We start from the raw sequence: 17721 nt of genomic DNA on the forward strand, positions 1-17721 counted from the left end.
GATTATATTTCAATGCTTAGGAAGTGTATTCTTAAATGTCATTTTCATTCACAGGAGTTCCCATTATTTTCATAACCACTTGCAGCTTCCTTTCATTTGGAACAGCAAAATTGCGAAGATAATTATAGGGAAACTTCGTCCTCGCCAAGTCCTATTCTTTAGTAGCATGATTCATTTATTCCTAGATATATAAATTCCTTTTTGCCAACTAATTATTCATCATATTAAATATGTAGGAGGAAATGAATCCAAATTTTACTTCAATTTGGATGAATTAGATAAGCATCAAGACAAAAGAAGAAAAAAAAAAAAACTTTTTAAGTTGGAACTTTTATTTACAAAATATATGACAGTACAATACTCTGACTTTAGGATTCCAGAGTTACTGTGCCTTTGAGATAGTAAAATCCAGATTTGTAGACACAGTATTCCTGCAATGAAAATTAAGAATAATCAGTTAGGCATAATAACTTGGAGATAGAATAAGACACCAAAAATTGTGCAAATGTAAACAGGATGTATGGACTCATTTTATCTTAAAAAATAAGCATTTTATAAGTGCTTTTTAAGCAACTTTAGAGGAAAAATAAAAAACAAGCTTAACATAATATTTGTTATTATAGAACTATAAGTTCAATGAAATAAATTAAGTTGGGTATTAACTAAATAAGTGTCCAATTTACACATAAATATACACATAAAATATTACTAGAAATCATGGAATATTTTCTATTAACTTTGAAACCAAATTATTTAAAAATGTTTTTTTAATGCAAGTTTCATTTGAAAACTCTTATTAAAAGACTTTCATTGCATATCTTAAATTATTTAATTATGCTGCAATTAGTAGTATAAAGAGGAAAAAAAAATATCGCTATTTCATTAACATTCCAATTCTTTGAAAAAAGTTAAGAACGTAAGTAAATAGATCCAGAATATAAAAATCATGTTAGTTTTATAAAATATGTAAATAAAAGACTGTTTACTTCAGAGATTCTTTCCAAATACTTTTCTATTAATAACTTTTCCCAACTAATTAATTTTGTAGTAATGAAATTTTTCTGGCTTGTCAAACAAAAAAGTGAATTAGCTTTGCATCCAATTTCAGCAATTTTCCTTTCCAGGAGAAGTTTCTTTTTCCATAAAGAGATCAAGAAATCAGAATCTAAATTTCTGTATGTCATTGAAAACTATTTCTTTCCCTGAAAGCAGGCAAATGAGTGGGTTGATATTGCTAATCTTCTGAATTATTTAATAATGTTTAGTTAATGGATTCTATCAGATTGCTTTATGTGGTCATAGACTACATGTTGTGAAACATATTTTTCAATTACATTTCTAACTTGAATATTTTAATTTTCTCTTTCAATGGATGCTTGTTTACGAGAAAGAATTTAAATAATTTTAAAAAGTAATATAACAAACAAGAAAGAAAAATGCAAAATCGGAAATTAATTCCACTAATGTTATTAAGTTATCTGTTCTCAAACTTGAAAATTATTTATAAAACGGAGGCATGCAGGGCATATCCCTCATTTTACTACTCAGTCGAACGGACAACGTCCACAGAGTAGCTGCTTGGAGGGAGGAGACGATTCAAATTTCAAGTTAGAAAATACCTTGCTCAAAAAAATTATGCAGAGATTTAAATGAAACTAGCCACCTTTGGTGACAAGCTTGTTTGCCTTTGGCTTTACAAACTTTTAAATGATAAATATGAAATGCAATTTTTTAAATTTTCACCTTGTTATTTGATACGACTGAAAACTTTTAATTTAATTGAATCAGATGACAGCAAATTAAAAAGTATATAAATATCAACTTGAACAGGAAGTGAAAGTCATACTAATGACTGGCAAAAAAATTTGTAATAAAATATTTTGATGGATGAGTGTGAATTCCATCACAACAAACATATTGCACATTTGCATCATTTGACTTATAATAAACTGGATTAAAATGAAGGGGAAATTGAGAAGGAAATAAAACCAATATTATCAAAAGGATGTTTTTGTATTGAGATAATAATTGATGTTCAGATCTTCCAAAACAATTTCAATAGGTAAGTCATAGTAAATATCAGCTTGCCGATAGTTAAGCTTATTTCTTGATTTTTTTTAATATCTTCTTTCCTCTGACTAAAAGGATTTTTTTGATAATAAGACAGCGACCTTCTTTAGAATGCTAATATTTTGCAGTTCGATTAATTAATCGTGAAAAGTGATTAATTCAATGACACTGTATTCAATAAAATAGGTTACATTTGACAGTGAATAATAAAAGCTACTTCTGTACAGAGAAATGCAACAAAAACCAGTATTTCATGTGATAATAATAAAAGTAAATGTGGTGTGCGGATGCTCTATAGAGTAGACCTAAAACTTCAGAGTAAGCACAGACTGTCATTTCCTGCTATACGATTTGATAAGCAAAAATATTTCACTAATTTAACATGCATATATAATAATTTAATAATAGGATATCAGAGCAAACCATTTATTCCTTTCCAGAAATATACATACTAACTCAAACTATCTCTGTCTTTACTAATAATAAAGATAAATGTGTCACTAATAATAAAGATAGAGCTGGTCAGACCATTTGTCCTACGGCTACCAAATTTGGCACACATATACTTTGGAAGTTGAAAACGTATACTTTAGAGCTATTTTTTGAAATTTTAATCAAAAATAAGTTTTGGTATTTTCTGAAAATATTACTCCAAGGGAATGATTTTTACATCGTTTCAAATTAAAAAAAAAAAAAAAAATTCTAGTAATACCAATGAAATATTCATAGAAATTTTTACAGAATACTGGCGATTAAAAATTTTTCCCAATATCCTACATTAAATTGCATTGATATTCAGAGATTCAAAACGTTTACATTGTTTCATCAGATATTTAACTAAATAGTGGGTGAAAATCATGTAAAGCTATAAAAGAAGAATTATGTTTAATATCTCTGTAATTTACATGGCAAATATAAAAGTGAAGTAACAACACTACAAAGAAATTTAGAAGACAGATGAACTGGAGATTTATGTTTTTAATAGCATTCTGATATCATGGAACTGGTCACCATTAGAAAAGTTCATGTACTAAATGAAGGAAACATATGCAAGACAGTTAAAATAACACAGATTTAATGCCTCCCAATTTAGAGGTACCATGGCAATGAAAGTATATTTAAATGATTTAACTTAAATGAAATATAACCTTTGAAATATAATTCTTCCTGTCACTGAAAACATTTTTCCAACTGCAACTATATATCTGTTTCTAATGGCTTACATATTAGCTACTGAACATGATAAGAATGGGTAACATAATATATCAATGAACAGCAGCATACTTTTGTAAGTGTTTTAGTTAGATTTCAAGTGGAGGGGGGGGGGAGAGCAAGGTACATACTTCAAATATTTGCCGGCAATCAGCTTCAGAAATTCTTTCTCTAAGTTCATCTTCAACTTTTTTCACAAAAAGGTTAGCTCTCGTTCTAGCAGTGGTGGAAAACAAATCCAAGAGAGCAGCTCGATACTAGAAGGGTAGAAGAGATAAATTAGTTTTCATGATCATTTTACAAGATGTTCACAAAGTCTCATTATAATTTTCAAATCAGCAAAAAGTGACTTCACCTTCCTTTTCTAGTATACTTTCACAATAAAGCAGCTTTTTTCCCCGTGTGTATTGGCATAACAAAGCACATTTTATGATTCTTAATATATGCAGGAAAGCAAAAAGGTAGTTTTTTGACGAATTTGTAATGTGAAGTGGTCAAAACTTTCAGTCACCAGGCCACATGTAAAATTTCAGTCATCTAAGACAAAGCTTATTAATTTTCTCGTATACCAGGAAAAAGTATGGTCCGTCTTATTATCTTATGTCCGTCTGTGAAAACAATAACTTAAAAACGTTACGAGGAAGTTGGATGAAGTTGAGTACATGGACTTAACTCCAAACTTTTAACTTCCTTATCAAATTTTGAACGAAATCCATTTAGAAAGAAGTCTGTCTGTCCGAATACTAGTTAACACGAAAATCTGGGTAGAAATTAAGAAACTAAAATGTAGATTTGTATTAAGTTTAAAACCAAATCCATCAGAGAGCTGATCCCCTGTCATCTGAATTTTCGTACGTATGTATGCATACGCAATAACTGAAAAACACACTGACTTTATTAAGTTTAGTATGTGATCTGGAATAACAATTGTAGTTTTATTTTAAAATTTGAGCCGGCGTCCTCGCATAGAGGTAGCACGTCTTTCCAGTGTTCTGAGTGTCCCGGTTATATTTACAAAATATTAAGCTTTGACGTGAATTTACCATTTCTACTGAATCTATGTGATCCAGGGCTTGGTTTTTGGAAATGGATCCCTGATATGTGGTTCATTGTATCCCAGAATCAGATTTGTGATTCAGATGCATTCTTCTTAAAGACTGAAACAAAAATCTGACACCAAAGTTGATATATTTAAGTCATTGAGTTTTTGAGTTATCGTGTTTACATCTGTCTGAAAGTATAGACCGATAGACGGTCAGTCAACCCCTCATTGGATTTGGCTCGAACTTCGACATGTATCAACACTTAAAGGTGTTAAATCTCCGTACCGAATTTTATCCATTCAGCTCCCCTCGTTTTGTAGTTATCGCGTTACATTATATTCGAACAGCTGAGCAGATAGACTTCCTCTGATTGGATTATGCACGCTATTTTATAAAAATTTGTAAATTCGGTTTAAAGACAGTATATCACATTTCATTCGTCCTCCCCATGTTTTTCAGATTCAGGGAGGTGTAAAATGTAGAGATTCATCTAAATTTCAAGTTCGGATTTTTTGGCGATTATAATACTTTTTGTGTACTTCGTATACAAGAAAGTAAAAAAAGTAAAAATATATTAATGAAATTTTTTATATTAACTCAGTCATCACCTGAAATACTGACCCCACAGCGTTTGTGTAATTCAGGTTTCCTTTTCAGACCAAGGCTGCAGGAAAAAGAACTCCCAAATGACCCCTTTTTGAAGAAAAGGACACAATAGGATGTAAAGATTTGTTACGAAAAACATTTAAAAATATCCCTTTAAAATTGTTCCACCGCTCATATGGATGCTATGTTACAGTGAACCTAATAAGAAATCGGCACCATCCTGACATGTTTCAAGAAATATGTCATAACTTGAAAGCTAGCATGATGTCATAATTTTCAGATTTACTTCTTTTCTTAGAAAAATGTCGAAACTGAGACTATCATTTGTGAACATCCTGTATAAAACAACAATAATTTTAAGTAAGTGTAAGATAAAAGATTTCCTGAGAAGAGACGATGGAAAGAAATACTTACACGATCTAATTTATTGCCAAATTTTGCAAAAGCATACAGACTTTCTGGTAGGGTATTTTGTGGCCACTGAAAAGATACATAAAAACATTTCAAAACAAATGCCTTACATTCGCAGGTGAAAGAAAGAGAAGAAAGAATTATTTGTAAAAACTTTATCTATTATTATTTTATTTTACATTTTACAGAAGCATCGTGTTTTCTCCAGTTGTAATCAAAAGAGAGCGATCTCTCCTCCCCCGACTAGCATAATATGACGCGCCATATATGTTAGCATAATATGATGCGCTTAGCTCATATCCCTTTATATGAATCTGCATTCCCAGGACGCGTCATGGAGGAAGCGCAAGTGCTGGGATAGTGGAGCAGGTAGCCGATATGAATACAAGTTTCAATGTCCAGTTCTTCAATGAATTTCGCATCTATTGATAAAACAGAGAAAAGTCTTTGAGATTCTTTATATAATACATTTAGATGTCCCTTTGTTGGTCATCAAATACTAAATCGTCGCATTTTCCTGAGCTACTGTGCTCGCATACACAAGGATATATGCATTAACAGATGGTTATTTCTGATCATAATATTCTACGACCTGAATGTTATCGGTCTAACTGTTTGCAGCTCTGAATTATCATGTTCGTTCAACTAATGGATAAGCGAAGCATTGATTTCATATTGACATTAGAATCTGCTAGAAATCAATCTTGGTATAAAGACATCATACCATATTTTGTCTACTTAGTTCAGCAATTCTGAATGAAATTTTCGCATTCCCGCCCTTGAATAGTCTTTCATTTTTGTATGTCACATCAAACTCTCACACTTCCTTTTAAAGAAGATTTTATTAATAATGTTAAAGGCTTTGGGTAGTTTAGTCAAACTACTAAGATAAAAATAGTTATCATAACGTAATTTGTAAGATTTTTTAAAAATTTTTTACACTTAAATCCATTTTTTTAAATAATATTTAAGCGTCACAGCATGGGAATTAGTGAGCGTTAACTTATATGGAAACAAATATTCATCATGATAATCAATTATTCAAATGGAAGACCATTCCATGTTTCACACTTCCACGAATAAGACAAACACTGCGTTTGGAATTATGACTGCCAATCAGCAAGATAACATAAAAATGCTGCCAACGAGATAGCTAAAATAGGGTATTGCAAAAACTGTACATTTCTGTAAATAATCTCGTCTCTGAGAAGTTGGTCAGTACATGTGCTTTCGGACACATGAACAAATTGTAAAGAGTCAAAAAGATTAAATTTGCATCATCATTTCGATAAAATCAACCGAAGGATTGAGTGTCTATCGGAGCTATCCATTCTTAACGTTATGTTAATACTACAAGTCAAAAACATAAAGAGTTAAATAAATTCAATTTAGTACTGCTCTTGTTGCCGAAATGGCAGATCCGTTTCAAATGGTGGCCAGTTGGAAGACGTCCGAAATGCATGGACCATGGTGACCTGGTGATAAGGTCTCGACTTCGAGATCCGGCGGTTCCAGGTTCGAAATCCGATCCAACGTGTAGGCAGATCTGGTGTACGCTAAATGTGTCGAGCCCTAATGTCTTTCCTTAATATGGTGCAGAAATCTTGAGAGGGGGTGCCAGTACAAGTATCGTTTTCGTCACCTATCATGGTTCAAAATGACAAACTGTGTTTCAGAATAGCCCTACTGTTGTTTTAAATGAGAAGATAATATAATTAAACTATACCAAACCAAAATGCATATTCTATATACCGTGAAGCCAAAATGTGCTATATTCCATACATATAGGAAAAATTTGTAGCTTTCCTGAAGGTTTTTTTCTTAATTCTAATTCCAATTTTCGATTCGCGCCTTCACAAATCACCCCTAAACTAATGAGAGAAAAAAAATCACCTTATTTTTCAGTTTTTGAGCCCCGTACTCGACCAGCGCTTCATCTAGCAGGCTCTCGAAATCCGTCCGTCCAACGACAGAGCTGAGGGGACTCTCAAGCAAAAACTCCTTAATCTCGCTCAAGGTCATGCAGAAATGTTGTCGAAGGGCCCCACCAACCAGCTCACGTAGCTCCTGCCTGAGGCCCTCGGGAGGCGAACTCTCTAGGTATGTGGGCGAGATGTCGAGCGTGGCTAGCCTCGGTTTGGACGCAGACGACTTGGTGGGGCTGAGGGCGGTGCGCTTCTTGGAGCCGTGAGCTCTCCTGCCTTTGTCCTTTGGGGCGCCGCTGTCCGTGCCACTCTCGTCTCCTTCGCTCACCGAGCTGTGAGAGTGCCTCTTCTGCCTCGGGCGGAGCGGATCTTCTGTTGCGAAGAAAGGTTCTTAAGGTGCAGTTTGTTTGCAAATAAATTAACAAAGACAGTTCTCAACCCTTCCTTAAGACACAAACAACAGTTAGACCAAAGATGACGGGCGCCAATCACTAGAATGCTTTGTGGACAAGGTTAATTTCAGGAACAATCTATTTGCATTTCATAGAATTGCTGATTTTTTTTTTTTTTTTCCTAAATTACATTTGGCGAGTTATCCTTTAAAAAACAATTACAGTTTGGCGTTCGCATAATTCTGCGAGTCTATTATATGTTTTGGCTAAAAGAAAAAAAGAAAAACACATGTTTGATTGGTGAACTAAATATTAGAAAGTTCTTTATGATTTCTTCTTCTTTTTTTTTCTAGACATAAAAACCGTGTTATCTAAATAATTAAAATTACTTTGTTGAGGGACTCATGAACATCAAATTATGCATAATGGATTTAATTGAAATTAAAGACAAACAATATTTTGGAGAAACTAGTAGATCACCAAATGCAGTAGCACTTTTATAAGTATACTATGTGAGATTACTGGAACATATCAAAAATCGTTTAGTTAAATATGGATAGTTAATGCATTTATACATCTTTCCATGACATCCAATGGTGCATTTCACATTACAAATGGGGGGAAAAAGGGACTTTTAAATTAAAATAAGTATATTACATAATAGCAATATATTTGAAACATATTCTGAGTCATGGTAGAGTCTATATATTTTTCAACAATTTAAAATGTAGATGCACAAGATGACTTTGACAGAATGCATGCAATTTTTATCAATCGATTCTTTAATAAAATATGCCAAAAAACTATGCTGTTGAAATATTATAATCCCAAAATGCACTGTTGCAGTTATAATCAACTGCATCTTATAAAGATATCACCCCTGTACAATGGAATGCTAATTTTCCTTGGTGATTTATTTTTCTATTTCAAAGTGTAAGGAAGTTAAGAGAAAATCAAAATTTCCATTCATTGCCATTTCTGCATACTATGAGCTGAATGATTCATCAACAAACTCATCCGAGATTTAATCAAGTTATTATTTTTACAAGATAACATTCGCAAAGTAATATATGTAAACGATATATGAACTTTTAATGGTTGGTTTTGGATTCTAGAGATCAGAATTGGTGAAGATGAGCAGAAATTTTCTGAAATTTTTCATGAGAACCACTGTAATAAGTAACATCTCTATAAGGAGTATGTCTAAAAACTTTTCCAATAGGTACCTAAGAAAATAATCCAAGCTACTTTGTTAAAACCTTACATCCTGAGACCATTTATAGCCTTTACACATGCACATTGAGTCTGACTACCATTTCCAATAATATATTGTTTTCAAATTCTAGGGAAGTAGCAATTACTATAAAAAAAACAACAGATATCATTAATTGTTTCTTTTAACTTCTTAATTCTTCTTAGAATGAATCTTTATATTCAAATGTGTATGCATGTTATTACTTTTCTGGATGGAAAAAATGTAAGGTTAGATTGGTTCAGGAGGAAAAAAAGAAAATTTCGCTAGAAAGGTAACTATTTTTTTAATTTAAAAAATTAAGTTTTCTCTACCTCTCTCTAAAATATATAATAGAATTTAACATAACAAAATATTTTAAATAAATAAAGTACAATACATTATGAAATTTTGTATAAAGTTATCTGTTACCTTCATGTTCAAACATCTTCAAATCCTTTACAAGTTTATTATACCTAAGATTCCATTTTATGTCTTGACTTTGTTGAATTGATGGATGACTAAAAAGAAAATGAAATATATTGAATACACGCAGTAAAAACTAAGTTACAAAAATATAATATCTAATGTTTTAATGCATATTTAAACAATTATATTACAGGGATATATGAAAATTTCAAAATAAGAACTTGATTTTTGCATTAATTATAATATTTAAACACTGACCAGGAGCAGTGTCTTCTCCTGGATGTTCTTGCATATAAAAACAATAAAATCAGTTTTTCTTACAAGTCTGCATTCTTGACAAAAAAAAAAAAAAAATCATAGAAAAAATACACCAAACCCAGTACAAGTAAAGATGGCACAACAGGAGCAATATGGCACATTTTCTGCATCAAATTTAAGGCTTGTTAAGTGTTTGCACATATGGTCACAAGATATGCTAAATTTCATTCAGCAAAATCGCTGAGTTCTTTCAATAATGCAGTCAATCACATACATACAAACAGATAGACTGATAATTATTTATGGCCTTGGTTCAAAATTTAGAACACATTTATAATCCTCTTGATAAAAATATATGATACATTTCATTTATACAGCTCATTGCTTTTTGTTCTAATTATGTCACATGCATAAAAACTGATAGATACAAATGAACTTAGGTAAGTGAAAAAAATTCTTCTAAGGGTAGTCTAACTTCTAGCATTTTAAATTAGCATGTTTGCAGAGAGATAAACACAGTTACAAAAGTGTATTTTTCATATGAGAATTTTCTTTAATCTTTATATATTCATTTACTACATATTTGCTCTTTCTCACTGAAAATTTTTTGATCCCTTCTTCAGAAAGCCAACTTGACATCTAAGCAGCCTGATACAACATTCATTTATCTTGCTTTATTTTGATGTTTTTTTTAGGCAAAATAAAATTTCAGTTAGTAGTATAAATAGCACAAACAAAATTCACATATGGATATATCAGTGCAGATATGTTGCCATAATATAACATTCATAAGTACTTTTGCTATTCAAATAAATTTTTATTATATTGTAATATTAATTCCATTTCAAATGTACAGAATCATATGAATTTTAATTTGATATTCATATGTAAATATTGCATAACTATGTATCATGGAAATTTTAAAACTTAGTTCTGCAATTCAGGCATAAACAATTTTGCATATTTTTATTATTATTTATCTTATTTAACAAAATGGAAAAGAGTAAAGCTGAGAGTAAAGAGTATGAAAGAAGATTATAAAGGTAATTACAGATCAATAAATTTGACAAGAAATCCAGAAGGAAGGAAAATCGATCAACTTTAAGGAAGTGTAACTGAAACAAATATATAATATATATATCAGAAACTATAGTGTCATGTGAAGTAATATTTTCCACTGCCTTCAGATGTAAGTGCAATGAATCTTGCATAGTTATTCCAGTCCACTATAACTCACTAAAATGTTAAATTATCCAAATTCTTCAAAGGTGTCCAAAGTAATATAATTTTAAACAAATATAAATGCATGTAACCGATAAATGCATGTTTAAACTCTATAAACCAAGATTTGTTAACTGAGTTTACATAAGATACAGTTTTGATATAAGACTTTTATTATCAAGTAATAAAAAGCTAAAGATTTTCATATAACATCTTTGCTGCAAACTCTACTTTAATTAAATTTTGCAACTGAGAGGGAAAGAAAAATGAATTTCAAACATTTTATAAAAAAATTTAATTGAACTCTTGTAAATTCAAAATATTTAATACCAATATTCTAATTTTACCCCTTACAAGATAAAAATTGAAACAGTGAAGAAAAATCTGAAAACTTACTTTTCAAGAAATTCCTTATCTGTAGGAAACTTAAATTCCCAACCACGGTTAGTCTTATTTGCTAAAGGGAGCATAATAGCTTTAAAGTCATCATCTAAGATCTAAATCATACAGAAAAAAATATAAATTAAATAACTCATCTGAAAAACATGATTGAATATTTACAGAATAATATCCCACTCATTAAAACACAAAAAGATACTAATATTTTAAAATTCTGACAATTAATTCAAAAACACTCCATTTAAAGCATGAAACTTTAAATAATTGCCAAAGGTAATTTCAGCTATTATTTAAATTTACATGTATAAAAATCTAAATAGTAAAAATTTGCACATACATGGTCTGACAGACAAAATAAAATTTTTCATACATATAAAGCCAACTAGAAAATTATATTTTTAAAATAATCTAATAAGGAGAGCTTTAAAATTCCACATTTCGCTCTCATACAAATTCAGTTTAAACAAAAACAATTTATAAAACACACACTATTATTGATAAGATGTAAAATGTGTTTATTCAATTATTTTAAATTTTGATTCACAATTCACTTTTCTAAATATGGAATCAGATTTTAATTATTTTAATTGATATATCAATAGTTAAAGTTTGGAAATTATTAGAATAGTATAGGATTGCTGATCACATATTAATGGCAGGAAATGAGAGAAAAATTAATAAAATTATTCCATCTTTATATAAATGAAACAAGATAATGTACTAGCACTCTTTGGGATTCAAGTCACGATATCACTCGTCCATTATGGGGAAAAAAAAAAAGAAAAAAAAAAACTTTAACCAGAAAATCCTTGATGAGGTAAGCTCTTTATCACCTAGAATCCTTTCCTCTTTCCCTATACATGCACAGTATAGAAAATACACTTCCTTTATACTTGTGCTTAGTTATAATAGAACAACATCCCTTTGTTTTTATCAATGGAAAAATCAAGAGAATAAATAATTCAAAATTACCTGAAATAAAAGCATATTAAATGAAAATTTATATTTACATAAAAAAGTAATTTCTTTTTATTACTGCCTCTAATTTAGTTCAGAAAAATTCCCAAGTTAAAAAGATAAAACCATATTAAATCACCTTCTTGTGCTTTCTAATTTCAAGTCATGCAAAATTAAGGATTTGATTGAAACAAAACACAAAATTATTGGACTTGTATGTTTTTTTTAAAAAAGAAACTGACTAACTGTTTATTATGTCCAGCAGATGGATTTTTTTCAAGTAAAGTAAAAACATACTGTAAAGTAAAAACATCCAATCATCTTCTTGTCTACTTATGTTTTACCATTTTAGATGTAATATGTGCATTTTTCATTGTGTTCATTCAATATATTAAAAATCTAAAAGCTGCAGTCTGTCCTCAAAGATTTATTAACAACTGAATCACTAATTATTGCTATTTTAGATGTCTATCATTGCTAAAGGAATCTGAAAGTAAGCGAGTCATTTTTTTACATACCTATCTATAAAACTTTACAGGGTTTTTTCAAACAAAAAACATCAAAAAGCCCCCCCCCCCAATCAATTATTCAGTGAACAGTTCCATTTCTTTTTCTTTTGCAACAATTTAATTTGCAAAGTTGTTTTTCATCTGTCGGACCCTCTTTCCCCATAATGTCATAATACTTCACATCACACAACAAAATACTTCAATTTGTAAGGTAATTTGCAGCACAACTCTTGGTTTAGATCATTTAAGTTTTTGTAGCAAATATCTTGAGCTTGGAGCATTTAACACCTCCATGAAAGTTTATCATATAATATGTAGTTCTTAGACCAATTAAATAATCTTCTTTCAAAGTTTCACCATGCATGTCCTTATTAATACTAAATCCACTTTCCACAGCTACATCGTTATGAGACAGAATTATTTTTATGATATCCCAAACACCAGAAAATTCTTTGGTCTCAAAATATGAGAATAGAAATCATCTATATAAATTTCTTCATTAAATAAATCAAGATGATTCACTTTTTTTTTTAAGGATAATTTTAAATAGGACCTTTGTGGATTCTTAACATACAGTGGCAATTTGTCCTTTGAAGTAAAAAAACTGAAGCAAATCAACAACTCCTTTTTCACATAATACTGCATTGTTTTTCAATGAACATGATTTAAACAAGACACAGTTTTTTTAAAAAAAATTTCGAATGCATTCAAATGTTTTTTTTTTTTGTAATATATTTCACAAATATAAATACTCTACTAAAAAGTGCATTTTTTTTTATCAGTTTCAATAGTCCACTATTACACAAGCTGCTGTAATCATTATTCCAATATCAGTATTTTTTCTCATTCTTGGAAATTAGATTGATACATGCAGAAATAAACTTAACAATTACATATGCTATTGTTTAGTTCATAAAATAATGATAATACTCTTCTATTCTTACAATATTTAAAAAGATTGATGGTTTTTAGATGAAAAAAAAAATTAATTCATTGTAAATATCCAATTTTTAAGGAAAATTTCAAAATTTCCTGAATTATAAATTATTTTTAAATTTCATGAGTTCTCCCAATTTTCTCTGTGTTGTGGCAACCATGATCAAAGCAAATTTGCATTTACTAATAACTAACAGAAGAGGCCTACATAAACTGCTTTTTGTACAGAAATAAGGGATTACATTAAAGGCATGCAGAAGCACACAGTCACCTTATTACAATACACAAGGATTTTACTTACGACAAAGAAAGTTAATTGGTATTGGATGCTTGTGTTGCATCTATATTTTCACATTTAAATAAGAAAGGCAGCCATTTGAATTTTTTAAATTAATAAACTGAAATATAAATCTACTTCCTCCAAACATAAAAAGGTAAGCTGAAATCAATTATATTTTACAAAATACATTATATTAGATGCATTTTAAATCTGATATTTTTGTGTTTAATAACATTTTCTCTGTACTTTGCTCAATTAACATATCATATTGATGGAATTTCATAATTCTACTATATTTCAAAATTATATTGAAGAAAATGAAACACAAGCAAATGGGGAAATATAAAATAGAAAGGATAAGTACTGAAATTTACTTACTCGAATGGCAGACAAAATGTCTTGACGAGTAACAAATCTAGTTTTTGTAAATAACCACAGCTAGAAGATAAATGTACAGTGAATTGATGATGTTTAATAGATTGAAATTTAAACACCATATAAACAAAAAAATATTATTAAAGCCAAAAAGTGTGCGTGCACAGACACACAATATCTACATTTGAACCATATAATATATATAATACATAAACAATATTTATTTATTAAATTTGATTTTTGTTCCTTCAATTAATGACTGGTTACCTATAAAAAGATAACATCTACTGATGAAAATAAGCCATGTATACTGTGGTTAATTGTAAAAATCTAAAAGCACTCACTAATTTAAAAAATGATGAATTGAAATTTATTGGAATTTGGTTTTCTAAAATTAAATATTGTTTGCCACAATATTGAGAGAGACAACTATACAATTATAAAATAAGAAAAGTTTCTTGAAAACTTTTCTACTTTATTTTTATAATTACTTTGAACTAAAAATTAATTTTATTCAAACTTTTCTAATAAAGTTATTTGTTAAGAATTTTAAAATTCATCACTGTTTTAACAAATTTGCAAAAGTATTTCTATGTATCAAAACTGCCAATCATTAAAACCTTAAAACATTATCTTTCTATGAATTAAAAGCTTAGATAACATAGACTTACATATCTGTAATATGTACTCAAATACAAAATTATACTCAAATAATTTATTTTCTGTTACCTGTAGAATAATATGTATTCATAAAAACTTAAATCATTCCTTGAAAACTCAGCAAAATAAAACTGATATCTGAGAATTTAATGGTTTGATTTCAGAGCAGGAAAGGAGAATACTTTTACAAATGAAAGAATGAATATGCCAGTCTATTCAATTGTTCGATGTTATTAAAGTGAAAAAAAAACTGAAGTATTATTGTGTGTTTGTGATGGCTACACAATTTTCTTTCTTAATATTCATAAACTTTGGACCCAAAGGATAACCGAAGATAAAAAGCTGTTTGCAGAAGAAGCTGTTAGCAGTTATTATAATAACTTTGTCATAATAAACTTTTTCTTTCTTATTTTTTCTGTTAAAGAGTAAGACACCCTAAATTCCTAATGGAATAGTCTCTCAGTAATCCAGCAGCTATCAAACCAAATGATGATTTGAAGAAATGAAAACACTAAATTAGATTAGATTTAACAATATAAACATATTTTAATAGGATATATAAATGTTTGAGTGGTAAGTATTGAGTAGAAACATGTTAAGCAGACAAATCATATGTTGAAAGGGGGAAGTTTAAGCTTTAAATAGAAAGAATATTTTCTCAACAAGCATCAGACAGTTGCAACAGACTTGGAAAAGTGTCGAATTAGAGGCAGTCAAATGAAATAAATGCAACTAACAAAGTATTTAATTAATTGATTTTTTTCTGATTAATAATAGAAAATTTTTTTAAACGTTTTATGTCTTTTTTTTTTATATGTCAGAACTTTTCAAAAATGGTAATTTAATTCAAAAATCAAAAATATTTTCTTAGGCTAAAATTCAAAGAAAATTCTTTTTAACAGGATAAAAAATTTATTCATATTTCAAAAGCTTTTCTTATTGTTAAGGACTTTATAAAATGGGAAAATCTTAAAAAATACATTTTTGATATTAATCACAAAACACAAAGGAAGATGAAAATGATAATGCATGGTTAAAATGGGGAATTGATCAAATATGAGAAATGAAAAAAAGGAAAATTTTCTTAAGTATTTTAGAAGGAAAATTAAAAACTCACTATATAGTCTCTGGCATTAATTAACTGTTTTGCACTCATTCCAGTATATGGACTGACAGTATTTTCAGCATAAAGTAATTCACTGAAAAGAATCATTAATTTCATTTAAGAAGTGTGTAAGTTTATACAATCATGTATACAATAAACAGAACTGATAAGGCTATTAATTTTACAGAGCTTTAATGTCTAACACTATTTGATGCTTAAAAATATTTTGTTGAAGGATTCATAAACATCAAGTTGTGCATACAAGAAAAAAGTGAAATGAAATATAACCAAAATTTCTAGCAAACAGATTTACCGTCAAAAATCTTGAACATCAAATAATTAAAGGTATAAACATGATATGCATACATGCACCTAGACATGTTTTTTTCAAATAAAATTAGTAAAGCATAAAACAAATTTTTTAAGCAAATGTCACAAATTAATTTATGTTTCAATGTATTATACAAATGGTTGTAAATATCTTGGATTTTTCAATACCCCCCACCCACGCACCCTTTCCAAGGAAAAGGTGTTTTACTTTTCAAAATAGTAGTACTAACATTCTATTCTTCAGTTAACAAGTGAATATACATTATGTTAAGCAACAAATCTATATGAATACAATAGCTTTAAACTCTGTCTTTCAAGTATTACAGGTAAACATGAGTTGTGCATACAAACAAGTAAGTATATGCAGTGCTGAATTAGAAACAGAAAATGTCATGCAAGGATTTTTTTTAATTGTGCACCTTTTTAATAAATACTATACTATAAAATAACAGATATTTATAAATTTTCACAATTCCTCTTTGGGAAAAAAACTGAATAATTTTTCATAATCTGCAAAGTTTCTAAATTATCAGTATTTGGATGCTGTATATTCCCTCAGAATATCACCTATATATCTGCTTTAAAAAAAAATGAAAGAAATAGTAATGCATTTCACAAATTTCAAAATTCCAAATTTAAGAGAATAAAAATTTGAAATAAGCAGATCAATTAAATCATTTTTATTCAAATTTCTTTAATAAAATTTTCGAACTAGATCTGGAAAGAAGGGGAGGGTGACAATATTTAATCTTCATAATTTTAAAATAATTACAGCAATTAAAGTTCAGTAGATACATTAATGAAAAATAATTACATGAATCCTACCTGTAGCATCTTCTAAATCCATATAATCCATCTTCCAAAGAGTACTATTTTATTTTTATTTTTGCAAATTCTCATGGTTTGACAATATTATTTCATTTTTTCCCCTTCTCTTTAGTATTCATATTTTAAGTGCTATGAATATCAAATAATATAATTTTAGGCTCTGTTTGTTCTGATTACATTAATTTTTTTTAAATTTTAAAAAAGAATAAAAAATATTAAAAACATGGATTAGATTGTTTATTTTGTTAATATATTTAAATAATAGATCTGACCAGAAAATTTTGCTTTCAGCTTTATTCATTATTGCCAATAAGTATTAAGATATATCTATAAAATAAGCATGTAATGCAATATTATCCCTAAAAAAATGCCATTATATTTTAAACATTTTAATACATTCTTAACACTTTTGACAAATCCTTTCCTCTAATAGGTTAAAGAAAAAAATGAATATTTCATCACTTGGGGAAGTTTTGTAATATATTTTTTCCATACTCTTTATTATGTAAGTAAAGGCATATAAAAACATATTTGAATTTTATTA

At 29.0% G+C, this 17721-nt stretch overlaps 1 protein-coding gene across 3 annotated transcripts in view; it reads right to left on the reverse strand.

Moving 5' to 3' along the window:
• Window positions 1-311: 311 nt before the first annotated feature.
• LOC129957169 (DNA-directed RNA polymerase III subunit RPC5-like) overlaps window positions 312-17721 on the reverse strand; it is a 48791-nt gene continuing 31381 nt past the window's right edge. For 2 of the 3 annotated variants that reach the window (XM_056069355.1, XM_056069357.1), the window contains 8 exons: window positions 16032-16113; window positions 14258-14317; window positions 11195-11295; window positions 9323-9411; window positions 7236-7639; window positions 5346-5411; window positions 3414-3539; window positions 312-431 (listed from right to left, as the gene is read on the reverse strand). In XM_056069355.1, the coding sequence (XP_055925330.1) occupies window positions 369-431; window positions 3414-3539; window positions 5346-5411; window positions 7236-7639; window positions 9323-9411; window positions 11195-11295; window positions 14258-14317; window positions 16032-16113 (991 nt within the window). In that variant the 3' untranslated portion in view covers window positions 312-368. The remainder of the gene's footprint in view (window positions 432-3413; window positions 3540-5345; window positions 5412-7235; window positions 7640-9322; window positions 9412-11194; window positions 11296-14257; window positions 14318-16031; window positions 16114-17721) is intronic. The other variant, XM_056069356.1, reaches the window with a different exon arrangement.

Source organism: Argiope bruennichi, chromosome 11 (assembly GCF_947563725.1).
Source record: "Argiope bruennichi chromosome 11, qqArgBrue1.1, whole genome shotgun sequence".
Lineage (NCBI taxonomy): Eukaryota > Metazoa > Arthropoda > Arachnida > Araneae > Araneidae > Argiope > Argiope bruennichi.